Raw genomic sequence first — 17746 nt, 5'->3', positions numbered from 1 at the left:
ACTCTCGCCATACCTGCCCCTGACAAAAAATAAAATCAAAACAAATAAACATAGAATTCGTCTTAACTTAAAACCAAGATTCTATGACCTAACAATGAACACAATACTGTATACACTAATACAAACAAGATTCTATGACCTAACAATGAACACAATACTGTATACACTAATACAACCAAGATTCTATGACCTAACAATGAACACAATACTGTATACACTAATACAACCAAGATTCTATGACCTAACAATGAACACAATACTGTATACACTAATACAACCAAGATTCTATGACCTAACAATGAACACAATACTATATACACTAATACAACCATCACACAAACACAAGACTTTATTACGTCTGGACGACGTGTCGAGTGTCAAATATATTCAGCCAACAAGCCACTACATTAATCTTGTAAACACATTCTACCATTGTTGCACAAGTAGAACAAGAGTATGAAGTATTTCGGATCGCCCTGAGCCTTGGTCCAGTACGTAGAGTTGATCATATTGTTCTATCTGTCCAAGCTAGCAAAAGAATGGAGGGACTGCTTAGAGCTCGACAGCAGGGTACGTATTCCATATGGGGGACCACCGTATGCCAAAGGCATCCCTTTTTGGTGAGCTGAAAGGTGGTCGGTGCTACAGAGATGCCCTCCCGGATGAATTTAGGAAATTTAGTCACCGGATATTTAGGCACCCGGAAATCTAGGCACCCGGATAATTAGGCATCCGGATATCTTTTTTTTTCCATTTTGTCAGCTTTTCTTTAGCTAGAATCGTTATAGTGTCTATTTATTATAACGTCAAAGATAGCACATAGCCTAAGGATAAAATATACGTTAACATTTTAAAATTATTTTCAAAATTAAGGTCGCTAATTAAAGAGTGCCTAATTTTCCGGTGCCTAATTTTCCGCCTTGTCAAAATAGTGCCTAATTATCCGGTGCCTAAATTTCCGGGTGCCTAATTATCCGGGTGCCTAAATTTCCGGGTGCCTATATATCCGGGTGCCTAAATATCCGGTGCCTAAATTTCCAGATACCCTCCCGGATACGCTTTGAAGACCTGCTTAGGCGCCAGCTTTCTTTAACTGACATAGAAGAGAGCACATGACAGCAGGCAGCTTTGGAACGAGACAGCTGGGGATTTATTTAAAAAGGCCGCGGGATACACATTTGAGGCCAAATGAAAATCTACTACCGAGGACACACATGGACAGCGAAAAGAGAAACTAAATCGATCACTATAGTTATGTCTATGTCTGGGATGGATAAGTAATGGATAAGCAAAATATGTCGGTCGCAGCTGGTATTGTATTCCTCATTATCTTCAGACTAGAAGAAAACCCTTATCAATCAATCAATCAATCAATCAATCAATCAATCAATCTATCTATCTATCTATCTATCTATCTATCTATCTATCTATCTATCTTATCTTATCTTATCTTATCTTATCTTATCTTATCCTATCTTATCCTATCTTATCCTATCTTATCCTATCTTATCCTATCTTATCTTATCTTTCTACCTACCTATCTATCTATCTATCTATCTATCTATCTATCTTATCTTATCTTATCTTATCTTATCTTATCTTATCTTATCTTATCTTATCCTACCTTATCCTACCTTATCCTATCTTATCTTATCCTATCTTATCCTATCTTATCTTATCTTTTTACCTACCTACCTACCTACCTACCTACCTACCTACCTATCTATCTATCTATCTATCTATCTATCTATCTATCTATCTATCTATCTTATCTTATCTTATCTTATCTTATCTTTCTACCTACCTACCTACCTACCTACCTACCTATCTATCTATCTTATCTTATCTTATCTTATCCTACCTTATCCTACCTTATCCTATCTTATCTTATCCTATCTTATCCTATCTTATCTTATCTTTCTACCTACCTACCTACCTACCTACCTACCTATCTATCTATCTATCTATCTATCTATCTATCTATCTATCTATCTATCTATCTATCAATTCCTCAAATGTTTGAAAACACCGGAAGTGATTAACAATACGTTCTGTATGTGTGTGTGTGTGATGGTATAGAAAACTCATCATTCAGCATCACTGACCCCAAACAAAATTCACTTCATCCGATTCAATTTGTTCCCCACACATTTTATCTTTAAAGGGCCATACACACCACTAACTAGAAAATCAATCATTCATCTAATTAGAAAAAGGGAGTGCCCTGCATAAAACAGATTCACCATTTTTTTGTCTTTCTATCTCAAGAAAAAAAATCCTCTTTGAATTCTAACAGAACATATTCATGCGTACACAAACCAGAGACAATGGTAACAATCTTGTCTACATCAAGCTAAGCATAACACGAAAAGATGGATATTATATGCCCCCAAATGGCGTTAAGGGCAAAGTCTTTATCAAAAGTGGAAAATAAGTCACAATATAAACATTGATAATTGATAAGGGAAGACATTTATGATGACCCCCAGTATAATTAGAAAGCCTTATGAATATAATATTAATTTTTCTCAGCTGTTCCTGAAATACCAAGAAAAATATAAAAAAATAAAACACACAAAAAAAAAACACAACAAAGCTTATATTAAGTGTAATTGTATTAATTACTATAAATCAATCATATAATTAATTTGTAATAGATCTAGATTTACAATAATAAATCTGTGCGACTGGAATTATTTTGTATAACTGTTTATGTTTAGCGTAATTTCCTGCATGATCTATTCGAGATTGTCCAATCACTTGTGTGAACCAGCTGGTGGGATGTGGCGGAGGATATTCCAGCTACCGTCGCCTCAGCGTGACGCCTCCGTGGAAACGTCCGCCCAGGAAAGTGGATAGGCTAAGTATGGTAGCTAACATAGCTCTCAGTGGGCTACCACACGTACCCTCTAGCGAGGTTACATTACACGTGGTAGGGATGGAAAAAAGGCTCGCTAAACCAGTCCGAAACCCCCATCAGCCCGATTCCCAAAGGTGCCCATACGTGTGGTGATGCTCTCCTCACGGGTACGATGGGACAGCATAGGCATTAAGATGGCCCCCATGTGGGGCTTGAGCTTCCGGCCACACATGAAAGGAGGCATTCATGCAGGGGTTCGGAAGAACGTGCAACATGCCAAGACGGGTGTGAATAAATGATCACTTAGTCGACGGGGGCCTCCTGACAGAGAGATCGGTGAAGAGCCAATTTCTCATCCTGGCCACGAGATAAAAGCCTTTCTCCGGTCACATGGTTCATAAAAGGGGCGTGCTTGCCTCGAACCACTTGGACATCTGAATCAGGTGGGATGTGGAAAGAAGGAAAATATGTGAGAAGTTGCTTAACTTCAATTTAAACTCGAGGGATCCAGCCTCCTTGATGGAAGACTGACACACTAGCCACTGAGCAAGACAAGAAAGAAAGACATTTCAGGATGAGAGGCCTACGTCAGCTACTAACCAATCAAACCATAAACTCAAAACAATAAATAAAAATGATATATTTTTAAATTTGCTGTAAACGCTTCCGAAACAAGGCACAAGTGATGAGTGCTTTAAAAATCTTACTAAAGGGGATAGTGGTGAAGTGGTCTGAATAGAATATAAAAGATACTTTTACATTTTTCACCTTTAGTTGAGCGAAGTAGGTCAAATATTACGGTAAAACATACAAAATTAGAACAAAAAAAATATATTAAAAAAAAACCCTAACAAACGTAGCAAAATTTCTTTGAGTAAAAAGACGACAATTTAAAAAAAAAGAGTTTTTCAAAAGTAAGCTAACTATTTAGAAATTAGAGCAACTGTTGGATAATCAGTAACACTGGGGGAACTTTTGCTAATTAAATTGCGAAAGTTAACGGCTTTATAAAAATGGATGTTTGCTCCCATCAACATTCTTGGAATTACTCAACTTTATGTTTTTTAAACTTAGATTCAAACTTACACGTGTTCTAGATACCAGCCTGGTAATGAGAACAAATCTGTGTACATAAGCAGATTTCTTTGGTTATTCATTTCAGTTTTACAGTCGTTTGAAAAAACAACAACAAAGCAGAAAAAAAAATCGAAAAACAAATCTAATTTATGTTAAAGAATATTTTGTTAAATTCACCACTATAGAGGGGAAACTGCTGTGTGGCCAACAATGTGCTGACCATAGCTAATGGATACCTGGCACACGCTGGTAAAGTTAAGGCTTTGGAATTTGTGCTGGCTATATGATACCCTCGTTTATCGTCTGTCATAGAAAAAAAAAAGCTTCCCATCACCTGCCTCTATAAAGGTAAAAAATGGATGCCTACCACTTTCACTACCTGGGTTTGTCTTTACATGTCCACGTTGACCAAAGACCTGTGTTCCTATTGTCTTCATAATGTTGAATTGGAAGCATTTACCAATACAGAAAGTCAAGCAAATATCTTACAGAAATTTAAGTTTTTACAAAGCTTATATCAACTCACGCTGTCTGTCAGGTAAAAAGAATCAACCCCCCCACCCCAAAAAAAATAAAAAAATAATCAGTTTATCGATTGGTAGTAATTTATTTATTTTGTTTTATATAGTAGTAAATAAACCAAACTTTGCCATCTTGAGATAAATGGCAGTAATTAACGGTTTCTTTCTCTTAAATAAGCTTTAATTTTTTTTTTCAAGTAACCTTTTTTTTTTGTTTTGCTTGTTGTTGTTTTTTTTGCCCCCACGGGGGATCAGATTTCTGGCATAGAGATTTGTGAAGCTGGGAGGACAAAAAGTAAAATCCGAGTCTCCAACTTTGTCAGTGCAACAGTAGAATCGTTGAAATCTGCCTCTGAAGACATTAGAATGCGGACAGATTTATTTGACTGTTGGAAAGTCATTACACCGGATACACCAAAACATTTTGCTATCTATACGTTTCCGCCATTGTTTTGTTTTTCCTGACATTATTCTGCAATAGTCTAAAAATAAATGTTTCGGGAATACCCACATAAATAAGAATAAATAGAACGACACACTGTAGACATCGTTGTTAAAACCACAATGTCATCTTATTGGATTAGTGATGTCCAAAATACTGCCCGTGGGCCATATCCGACCCACGACGTGATTCCATCCGGCCCACCGAATCGTCGGCACAAAATAAAAGGTTGAAAAATGTATCTTTGCCTAAGTTTGGGCCCTAATTTTTTCTCAGATGGATTGGTATTATGATCTTTAACATTTGTGTGTTATGAATTGGAATTCTGAATGTAGAATCTACCACGAAAAGTGAACCTATCTTTACTTGTTTTTGTTGAACATGATAATAAGCTGATATATTTATTTTATCAAGAAAGTGTCTGGTTGTTTAATAAAACGACAACATAGAAACGGCATTATAAAATAAATATGGCGGCATTCTTGGTTTGAGTCGCGAATAAAAGATTGTTAAACTACGCCTAGAGATTGGAGGATTCATGGGGATATTTACCAAAAAGAGACCACAAAATGAGTTTGTGGTAAGGCTAGCTACACTAGTACTCACATTTGAAGTAAAGCAATTTCCTGACATGTAAAATTATATAATTGTCAAATAACCTTTAATTATGTATTGAATCCAGAAGTTTCTACCAAAATAGTTTCAGAACAATTTCATTTCGTTTTTGTAACTTTTCAGTCATGTGGCCCGCTAGACGAGTGTCGGAAATTAAAACGGCCCGCAGTTCGAATTAGGTTGGGCATCACTGTATTGGATCATCGTGCCGTCTCGACTACTGACAAGACCTCCAGCAAGACTTGCTTCTCTCTTCTCTCTTAACTTATCAATACATCTATCAATCTGTATAGTTATTCATTCTTATTGTCTTGTAAAAATACATGATGCCCTCACCGCGTGCTTAAAGTGCTAACAGATTACTCCAGCTCCGATTGTTATTTATTTTTAATAAATTAACATACGAACAAGAATGAGTACATAGCTAACTAATGAACGTTTAGCCGAAATAAAATGAAAACATAAGAATTCTTTTTATTCCCAAACTCTTCCACCTCATTTGAACTCAAAGAAACATCCAAACCACATATCCACATAAGAAGTTTTTATTTAATCAGTTTGCTCACGAACTCAATACGAACAAAAACAGAAATAATGGAGGCCACATATTTGTTGGAGGTTTACACTTGTATGGCTTACACGCACGCTGATCAATTTATATGTTTGTTGTTGTTGGGATACAGAATGAAACCAGGATCTGTGCCGGCTCAAAGCACTTAGCCCAGCCTAAGTGGGCGCAAATCAAATTTTTTTTACAGCCACCCAATTTCTTTCCGTTTTTTTTTTTTTTTAGATATTTCTTGGTGAGTTTTTGTTTTTAGTCTTCCTGAGACATTAATGTGGGTATTCCCGAAACATTTATTTTTAGACAATTGAAGAATCAAAATGTTGTCAGAAAATCAATTTATTTTCAAGAAATAGACATAATTGACCTATTTTATGTATGCAAATGAGATCCAAAGGAACCGCTTCGCGTTATATTCGGCACCAACTCAGTTACAGAAGCTGCCGGAGGGAATTTCACAGTTTATACTCCCAACGCTTAAGGGACTTTTCTTCGAGGTTGTCTGCTGAAGCCTTAATACCGCAAGGCAGCGGGGGTTCGAAGTCAGAGTGCCCCTCTCCTAGATGAATTGCCTGACTAGACTGACAACCTCCATTTGTCTGAAGCTCCTGGTTTTTTGGCGCCAGGTATCCGCCTTTACCCCTTCACTTCTTAATAAGAGCAGTTTCGCCGGGCTTAGTATCTAAGCCACACGAGCAGGCCAGGTTCTGGACTTGGTTGTCAGAGGCTATCTAAGGCGTATCCCTTTAGGAATATTTTATAGACAATGGGAGCTGATCACCATTGACGCCACCGGCCATGACAACCTTTGAAACCGATTGATCAGTCACACCAGATTCTGCCCCTCCTCAAGTCAAGTTATCTGTGACCAAATTTCTGATTCTCCCTGAATTTGTTGACACTAGATCCAACGCTGGACAAGAAAAGTTGAGTCATTTAACCACCCAACCCTTGTGACAAATGTTAACAAAGCTCATTCCCCCCTTTCAAAGTAAAATACCTAAAATAAAATTGAATTTGACAGAAGACTTATTTGTTATTTGTTTTGCTACGTAAAAAAAATATGTAAATCCCATTTCCCTTGTTAACAAATCGTAGCAAATTTTTATACCTACCCCCCCTCCCCCCGGCCGTTACGAAATGTGTACATTTGTTTGAACATCACAGTACATCAAAAAATGTTTTTTTAAACTAAGGGTAGAAATTACACTGTAAGTAAATCTATTTACTTTTCATTTAGGACAATCCACATGTTTACAGTAGTATTCCCTTCAAGCAGCCAGCACTAAAGGTAATCCTGATAGATACTAAAGGTAATCCTGATAGATGAAAATAATATTAAAAATCGTAACATTTTTCTCTGTCTCGTCTTTTAATTGATCCTCCCTTGACCTTTAGGGTTTCACTTTTGGAACAATTTTTTATCCCGTCAACCAACTGTATAAGTACACACACACATGCACGTACACACACACGAACACACTAGCAACATTTGTTCGTTGTTTATCTTAGACCACGCTACTGCACTCATATTGGTGAAATGCAGGTTTTACTCTTGCGTTTCTGTATTTCTTTCTTTCGATAAAACCTTTTTAAAATCTTTCTTTCTGTAGAGGCATCTTATAGTCTTAAAACTTCTTCTGCTTATTTCTCATAGCGGGTATCGAGCTCGTGATTGTGACACATATCCACCAGGTCACCAGGATATGCATGATTTAGCTATTATTCATTGATATTTTCATAATATATATATACATCTAGAACTAGATGGCTGTCTGGTCGTGCAGTTTGCACGCTGGACTGTCGTTCGGATTTATCGACGGTCGAGGGTTCAAACCCTGCCCGCTCCCATCCCCCGTCGTCCTGCGGGAGGTTTGGACTAGGAAGTAAACTATCAACTCTGAAGGAACATCCGAAACATGTAAAACAAACAAACATAGATATAGACTTTTGGTTTAGAAATGTTAAGATCGAGTCTAGATGTAGATCTACTTCTAGATCTCTAGAATCTAGACGTAATCTCTATTAGATTTACATAGAAATATAAGCATAGCTGAGATAAACTATAAAAAAAAAGTTTAAGCAACTTTAAATTTAATAAACAACTCAGTTATCGCTACACTACGGCTGACTGCGTCATTTTTTTTTGCTCCAATTTACAGACAAAATTAAATTTATTTCATTTTTTTTACTTGAAAATTGATAATGGTCAAGCTAAAGTTTTCTCCATGTTTTCTCAGCGATATATATCATATGTTACATTTATATGAAAATCGTTAGAGCCGTTTTTGAGATCAGCGTCAAAGTTCCTTCATGAAGCTTTGACATGAAATAGAGGTATTGTAAAAAGAAATACAAATTTGAGAATGTGGTAAAAGAAATAGTTGAACAGAAAATATTGAAATAATTTTCTATTTCCAAGTTAAAGACATCACAGGCCACACATTACAAAAGCACGGCGGTGCAGTGTGGCTTACGCCCTAGCACAGACAGCGACTCGCTCGTATTGCCCTAGCAACGACAGCTTCCGTTTTTTATAGCAACAACAATGTTTGATGTTGTTCTTTGTGCAGTACGCGCGTGTGTGTGTGTTTGAGTGAGAGATCACTGTCAGGGCTTCATGTGGGGACTGGCGTATGTGTGTGTGGTTGTGTGTGTGTGAGCAGGGTGGATGAAACGGGGCGTGGTAAAGAGCGGGAAGCCAAGGTGAATAACTGTTATCATCACCTATAGCAGTGTTTACTCACACCGGTAGGTTACCTGAAGAGAAAGGGGAGTGGGGAGAGGGGGGGGGGGTAACTATTTACTTGACTTTGGTAGATTTTAGAACTCACACACAGGTAATACGCATCAAACTTCTTAGCGTTGATGGGGATGGAGGCTTGATATACAGGGGCGTAGCTAGCGGGTGTTAAGGAAAAGTCCTAACCTAACACTGATAACCAAAAATAAAGTATTTTAAAGTGACCTAAATTCCTTGACTTCTTTAGAGGAAGTAGCGATTCTTGGCATGAGAAACAAAAAAAAATAAATATCTCCTATATATTGGACTCCTTATCTTCCTGTAAATAAACATTCAGCCATGCTACGGAATACAGCTGGCTTTACAGCTAAGATATCTAGATAAATTTCTGAGGCTGTGTAGCTGATAGCTGAAGCAGCGCGCGCTAAGGCCCACAAATGTAGGATAATGCAAAGAGAAGCATCTGGGTGGTCCCCTAATCGAGTTCCTTAAATCGTAACTAAGCACTGAAGTTGCCGAAGAATTAAAGAAATTAGAATCTACTCCCAAGCGATTACAAGATAAAATGCGTAATAGAGTCTAGGCGGACGACCTGTACAAAGCCCTATCTTGGAAACACTTTATGTGTGCCCGGTTGATTGGTATGCGCCTTATAGTCACTTTGCCGGACGATGCTCCTGAGTTTAACCCAGTTAAAAAAAAAAGTAATGTTCCCCTTTCAGACCTTGTGGTCTATAGGGCAGATGATGTAAAGGACATCTGTTTATGTGGCCTACGGTTATCGAGGGTGCTATGTGGCCAGCACAACGACCAACCGCCTTTACTTTTCCCCAACTAATGTCAGGTACCCGTTGGAGTTGGGTGGACTCAGAGGCGCCCGAAGATCCCGAAATTAAAAAATCCCAGTCTCCACCAGGATTCGAACCCCGGACCCCGGGTTCGGAAGCCTAGCGCTTTAACGCTCATCCACCTCTCCTCCTGAACCCAGTTTAGGCTAGGACAAAATATTCTTTATTTCTAATGGAATATCGGAAACTTTAACAATTATACGATGTAAAGTGGACGTGTAGCTGAGAGGCGAAAACCACCTTGCTACCTATCAGAGGGGCTTGACTTCGAATCTCCGGACTCCAGCAAAGTTGTGGTAGCTGAGCACCTAAAGGCAGCACGGAACACTTCCAGGTCTCCCCCCCCCCACACACAGGTCCACAATAGAGATTGGACCGGAGCACACTGGGCAATGCTATTGCATGTAAGATAGGCCACGCAAATGCAATTCCAAAAGTTTATAATCCATGTGGATACAACGTCATAGAACTTATTTATTCTTCTCCGTTCATTTTAAGACTAAAATAGCATACACAATTTAAAACAAGAAAATACTTTTTAAAATAGGTTTGAAAAAAAAACAAAGCTTATATTAAGCGTACAGTCATGTAATTAAATTTGTAATAGATCTAGACTAGCAATAAAAAATCATTTATAAAAATTGAAAAAAAAGGGGAACGACCTGAATTCGAACTCATGGCTCCTCAAGCCAACACGTTAACCACTCTACTAGTGGAGAGCTTATGAACAAGAAAGATTGCATCTATTGCTTCTTAATGTTCCCTAAGATTCAGACAATGATCCTAGAAGAGGGATTAATTCGGATTATACCACAACTTCATTCAATGACAATATCTTGTCTTTGTTCAAGATACCAAACAAAATAATTAATTACCAATAACTAATTGGTTATTTCTTTTTTTTTTTTATTGATTCTTGTGTTGTCAGGTAAAATAAATAATTGTGCAAAATTTCACCTTGATCTGAGATTGGGTATGGGAGAAATTAAGTGTACAAACTTTATATCAGACAGACAGAATGACTTGATTTTAGATTTGTAACAATAGACAATAAGTCGGCCTTGAAGATCTTGCAATGTTTACATGCATGTATATTTAAGAAAAAGCGCATACTTTCTCTACAAAACAGCATTGAGAGAGAGAGAGAGAGAGAGAGAGAGAGAGAGAGAGAGAGAGAGAGAGCATTTCTTTTGGCAACATGTTGTAAATAAACTCATTTATGGATAAAGGAAATGAGGGAATTAGAAAGATGAAGTTAAAATTGTTTCTACTTCAGTGTTGTTTGTTTCTAGATCTAGATCTACTTTTCCTGACCTGTCGAGATCTTACATTGCTCAAGAGATCTTTTGTTTTCTAATTATGAGAGTCTACAAAAGGCTCTGATGCCACGGGAAATGACATTATCTACAAAAGACTCTGATGCCACGGGAAATGACATTATCTACACAAGAAACGAGCACCAGGAAACAATTGACTACAAACGTAATAAACAAAATTACAGGTAAATTGCCCGACACGGCAGTAACATTAGTTAGGCCTACAGTTCGGCCTACATAGTATTGAAGTAAGGTAGTATAGTTGCCAGGAATTGTCCACATTGAGGGACGCGGTGGCTGAGGGATAAAGCGCTCGATTTCCGAACCGAGGCGCCTCGGGTTTGAACCTCGTTGAAGTCTGGGATTTTAAATTTCGGGACGTTCGCACGTTACTAAGTCCAACTAACTCTACCGTGTTGGGGAAAAGTAGAGGCCACAGGAACAGATGACCTTTACATCATCTGCCATATAGATGGCAAGGACTAAAGGTGGTACTTCAATCCCTTTTACTTTACGTTGCTTACCATTCTACATTTAGTGTTGCTTTGCTAACTTTACATCTTCAATGGTATATAATACCCCTGAATGTAAACTGAGCACTATTCTCTATTAATAAGGTTTCTATGCAAACATGTATCTACATGACCTGATTAAAGAGAGACAACATAAGGTGTCATACCATTAGCATTTCTTATTTCTCGCAAACAATTAAAACATCATTTGATAACACTTTATGTTATAGATGGGGTGGCGGTGGCTGAGTGGTTAAGCGCTTGGCTGCCGAACCTGTGGTCCTGGGTTCAAATCTCGGTGAAGATTAGTCCGATTGTTCTAGCCCTATACTTTGAACTCATGGTTACAATATTATGCAAGGCAGACATTTCAGTTGGTATTAAAAAACAAAATGACCATCGCCAAGTAATGGACCTCATTCACCTATCATAAACAAACAACATTTAGTCACGTGATAATATTGATAAAACAACGAAAAAAAACTGTCACGTGATAGCCATTGTGTATTGAAAATTAGATCGTAATTTGTTTAGAAGAGATAGAGAATCACGTGGCTAAATGTTGTTTGTTTACGATTCCTGAATGAGGTCCACTTATTCTTGATGAAGATATTTTAGTTGTGGTTTATTTTTAAGGGTCAATATATACCAGGCTTAACATTCTCCCCATGCAAATGATTTAACACAAATGTTTGGGTTTCTCCATGGCTGCCTGGTCGTGCGGTTTGAGCGCTGGACTGTCGTTCAGATATATCGATGGTCCAGGGTTCAAAGCCTGCCCGCTCCCATCCTGCGGGAGGTTTGGACTAGGAAGTAATTATCTTCAACTTTGAAGGAACATCCGAAACATGTAAAACATTTTACAGCTGTGTGTCCAGCTCTAAGTGTGTCTCTTAACCCACATACTTCATTCCAGCTAGGAAATACATAAAAACCACGTGATTCCTTTTTTTTTTATTTTGTTGTTGTTGGTGCTATTAAGAATTCGCAGGTATTTGTGTATAGAAACGAAAGTTGAAATCATGATAACGTTCGTATTACTGTAAACATTCAACTTGCCAAGGAACAAGTTGAAGCTAGTGCTTCTGCCAGGGCAAACCGGAGATAGAGAAAACATCGATATTCGTGTGTGCTGCTGTTAAGATGGTTACAGCAAATCTTTATCAGGTAATGTGGAATTCAGTTTGTTTTTATTATTTTTTATATGTTTTATTCCCTACCAAATGACGCGAGACTGAGTGAGGGCTAAGATTCGGTGGAAAGTGGTTAATGGTTTTATGATGCCCTGGTCGTCACCTGGAATAAAATAAAAAAAAAAGGTGTTTTTCTGTACAGATGTTTATTGCTGGGGCATAAGAAATGCTGGAAGGTTATCTTCAAACGCAAAACAAGAGAATTTTTTACTATAAAAAAAATTTGTATTTGTTCAAGACGAATACTTAGTTTTGTTTGTTGTTAATGTATAAGAAGAGGTGGTTAAGCGGTAAAGCGCTTGGCTTCCAAACGGAGGGTCCAATGGTTCGAATTCTGGTGAAGACTGGGATTTTAAATATCGGTATCTTTAGGGCGCCTCTGTGTTCATCGAGCTCTCATTAATTGGGGAAAAGTAAAAGGCGGTTGATCATTATGCCGGCCCACACACCCTCGATAACCGTGGGCCACAGAACCAGAAAAACTTTACATCATTTGCCCTATAGACCGCATGGTCCTAAAAAGGAAACTTTAAAACTTTAATGTATAAGAGAAAAGCTAAGGAAATTTTTTTTTTTAACGGACAAAGAAAAACAAGCCAAAAAGAAAAAGAAAAAGGACTGACACCAATGAAGTAGAGGTGACATGAAAGAATGCAGAGCTAACAAAAGGCTGAGAGAAAAAAGCAGGCTTATCTGCATAAGACCCAAATTTACCCATGCCATGTATCTGGCCGGCTTTTCAGAGCATTACAACCTAGCTGAAACCTCCCTCAAGAAGGCGGGCAAGGTAAGGTTCGAACTTGGGATCTTAGAAACCCCTTTAGCAGATAATCATGCCGAGATTACTCCCTTAGAGCACGTGAAAGTCTTAAGTGAGTCTTCAGGTCACCTTGTCTCCATACAAGGACAGACCCAATGCCACAAATGGACCAGTTCTCTCTCTCTCAAATCCTTGTCCCGATCGCTCATCACGACATGCATAGAGAACATGGTCTAATGTCTCATCGTCCTCGCTGCAGTGGAGACAACTGTGTATCGTCGTGTTCTCGATACAGCCCCGGGGTAACCGGACAGTGACCGACTCGGAACAAGGCTAGGACGCTCTGCTCCGCAAGCTTAAGCTGCTACCGCGCGTTCTTTCGGTCTGGTCTACTCATCAGAACTCGGAACCAACGAGGCGGCACGACCAGGCAGCCATCTCGTTCCTCCCCCCCCCCCTTTTGTATTGGATGTTATTTAATATTGTACGCGTTTTGATGAGCACTTTATTTCTAACGGAAACCAGAACAAGGAATGGGCTAACAGGCTAACAGGCTAACTGAAACTAAGGCCAACAGACGAATATTCTGCCCTATACTTTGAATTCCTGAGGGACATTATAAAATACCTGCTTGATCACTATTCTTGAAAACGGCTGTAACGATTTTCATAGAAATTTGATAGTATATGTATATTTTTGGGTAAAGTATCACTTGCTAAGTGACCACACGGTGAAAAATCGGGTTTGATCATTATTATTTTTCGAAATTTGGTCTGGAGGTCTAGAGAATCTAAAAATTGAACACACATACGTCATCGGATATTCCCGCACTTATTATTTAATAAAGAGTTTAGACTTTCGGAAACATTCTGCGCACCATCTTCTAAGGCTGGATCTATAGGCCTAGCATTAGAATCTGAGTTCTGAGTAGATCCATACATTCGTTACACCTGGATTTTTTGTCGGAAAGCGTTTGTGTGTTTGGAAGGGGAGAATCGATCCGTGTTGGTGGTGGGGCGAGGGGGGGGGGGTTTGGGTGTGTAGTAAATGGCCCATTTTTATTTAAAATTATTATTCATTAGTTATTAAAAGAAAAAAAATCGCTGGTAGAAAGATTGGTTAGCATTATAATGGTGAGATTGTCTTATTTTTAATTCACTCGTTTTCTAGTATTTTGTAAAAGATAACATATAAACTATTTACGACCCATAATTATCGCCTTTTTACATGAATGTAGAATCACGAAACCTTTGATTAGAACTCATCTCAAACATTCATAAAACATAAATGCTATTGAAATATCTTATTGATTGTTTTTAAATAGTATTGCCTATAGATAGATAGATAGATAGACAGACAGACAGACAGACAGACAGACAAATAGATAGATAGACAGACAGACAGATAGACAGATAGACCGATAGACAGACAGACAGATAGATAGATAGACAGATAGATAGATAGATAGATAGATAGATAGATAGATAGATAGATAGATAGAGATATAGATAAATAGATAGATAGATAGATAGATAGATAGATAGATAGATAGATAGATAGATAGATAGATTAGATAGTTTAGATAGATAGATAGATAGATAGATAGATAGATAGATAGATAGATAGATAGACAGATAGAAAATTTTGTAGAAAGTGAATTATTTAGAATGAAATCTCTATGTAAAATAAAAACTAACCATAGTATTTCATAAATCATTTGCAAGTGCTCCTTGAGTGATATAGATTAAGTATACCAACAAGTGTGTGTGTGTGTGTATGTGTGCGCGTGTGTTGGTATATTTTTTTCTTTTTAAAATTACTATTTACATTTTAAGCTTTTTTTTTCTTCTAGGTTTTCTTTTTCACAAACTTTGTTGGAGTGGGAAAAGATAAGCGAATTTTTTTTTCTCTGACCAGGTGGAGACCTCTTTCACATCCTGCATACCTCGCAATTAGAGATTGCTACGAAAAAGTAAAGACCCATTCGTTCGACATCTCAAGGATAGAACTACATATAGTTTTGTGTGCAAATATGGACATTTAGAATTTCATGTACATTTGACTGTGTAAAAAGGGATTGGTAGCTGGTTAAGCCTACTATGGTAGCAACAGTAGCTACAATACAGGAGTTAAAGAGTTGAGTTCGTTTTCCAATAAAACCCATAACTTGAAAAACAAGGAACGTACCCATGAATACTAGGACCGAGTTATCACCTTCAGGCGTTTAGAAAACAGCAGAAATGGCGCGAAAATTTCATTACAGCCAAAAAAGATGGACACAAGTCCCAAAATGAGCCCTACGGCCAAAGGAAGTGTGCGGGCTATAGATAAGTGAGTTTAAAGCCGGCCTCGCGAAGAAGAGCATCTCAACACCGATGCTGCATTCACGTTTCAAGACTGAGCTACGATGGACCCTGAAAGGGAGGAATGAAGCGGAGGAAAGCTCTGGTCAATAAATGGGGGCGTTGAAGAAGGAGGATTGTGGGAGGTAACGATGGGCAGAATGGAGGGTAAAATTGCGGGTATTAGAATAATGGGCGAGGGGGTAAGTGGGAGCAAATTCCAACCAGAGAACAGCACGGAACATTCTGACCACTTCTTATGTCCAGGCAAAAAGTAATCTCAAGAGTTTCAATTCTCCGTATTCTGTCCGGATTAGCGCGTGCTTTGAGTGGTAGAACAAAGGAAGTATAAATGATATGCGGATAGTCTGCAGGATGCGAGTTTTTTTTTAAATTGTTATTTTAATGAATATTAAAATTTTGCAGTGGGAAATTAAAAATGTGGATTTTTATTTCTTGCCGGCAAAGAAGGAACAAAGCAAAGGATTATTAATAAATGGTGTTTCCGGTGGAAGCTTGGACTATACAATTAAGCATATAGAGTGATGTTTATCAGAAGGAGATAGAGGGAGGGAGGAGACAGAGGAGAGAAAGAGAGAGAGAAAGAGAGAGATAGAGAAAGGAAATGAATGAGAGGGGGATACGAGAAGATAGATGGTAAGAGGGTGGAGTTAGAGACGGGGAGGAAGAGATAAAGTAAGAGAGACGAACAGTAGAGAGAGGAGAGGGACGGAGAGCAAGAATGAGAGAAATGGAGGATAAAAGGAAAAGGGAGGATTGAGAAAGATATAGAGGAAGATGGATAAAAACGAGAGAGGCAGAGAGTGTGGGAGAGAAAAGGAGAGAGACGTATTGAGGGAGAAAAATGAATGAGTTGAAGGGGGGAGATAGGGAGAGAGAGAGATAGAGAGAGAGAGGAAAAGAGAGAGTCACAGTGAATGAAGGAGAATTACATCTTTAACAAATATAATAATTCATGATCTTATCTTAATAAGAAACTGGAAAAAAAAAACTACAAAAAAAAAAACAAAAAAACAAACAACAAAACAATGTCCTAATCATTGATCCCATGTCAGATATTCTTATGTTTATTCACTTACTTTTGACACTGTACAAGTCCAGGATTAGCTCTGCGATGACCAGGGCGCAGTCTGTAATAGTCAATATAATCACTAAGATGACCACGTATTTACTATGAAGAATCTTTTCACCACGTTTGCGAAGTCTGAAAAAACAAAGGGAAACAAAACAAACGATAGTAGCACTTTTTAGTTTACAAGGGAAACAAAACAAACGATAGTAGCACTTTTTAGTGTACAAGGGAAACAAAAACGTTATGTAATTTATGATGATAAAACTCTAGCGATCTATAAGGTGAAATCGAAATAAACCAGTAGTTCGATCCATTCAACCTATTGGTGCTAGCTAAAAAAAAACATCACATGACTAAATCGCAAATTCAATCAAAATTCCTTTTACAAAAATAATAACAATAAAAATAATAATAAAATAACATTAAAATGCATGAAAACTTTTCAAATGGTCATATAAAAAAAAGTTTATATAAGATATTGTAAATTATTGTAAAAATATTACACTCCTCACTGATCTTCGGACTCGAAGACAAGCCTTATTATTATTGTAAATATGATTCTGAATGCAAATATTCAGAAAGTTTTTTGGAAATGGGAATTATTCCGCCTGGGGTTAATGAAAAATTATTAACTAAATCAGCCAAAAAATATGTACAATTAGATTGTACAGTTTGACTGATGTCTATCTTATACATGTAACAGAAAAAGACAACAATATTTGAACAGGCCTCAGTCAGGGCCGGCTTTAGGTAAATTGGAGGCCCCAAGTGAACCGAATAGGGAGGTACAAGGTGAAGTGAATAATGTAACCCCAAATGAAATAGAATAACACAAAATTCAGACCGAAAAGATACGCAA

General features: G+C 37.7%; 1 protein-coding gene across 1 annotated transcript in view; it reads right to left on the bottom strand.

Moving 5' to 3' along the window:
- Nucleotides 1-17746, bottom strand: part of LOC106054331 (uncharacterized) — a 133467-nt gene that overhangs the window by 43689 nt on the left and 72032 nt on the right. The window contains exon 3 of the mRNA XM_056044610.1: nucleotides 16895-17019. Coding sequence (XP_055900585.1) covers nucleotides 16895-17019 — 125 coding nt within the window. The remainder of the gene's footprint in view (nucleotides 1-16894; nucleotides 17020-17746) is intronic.

This window comes from Biomphalaria glabrata, chromosome 10 (assembly GCF_947242115.1).
Source record: "Biomphalaria glabrata chromosome 10, xgBioGlab47.1, whole genome shotgun sequence".
Classification (NCBI taxonomy): domain Eukaryota; kingdom Metazoa; phylum Mollusca; class Gastropoda; family Planorbidae; genus Biomphalaria; species Biomphalaria glabrata.
This window is presented reverse-complemented; position numbering and strand designations above follow the sequence as displayed.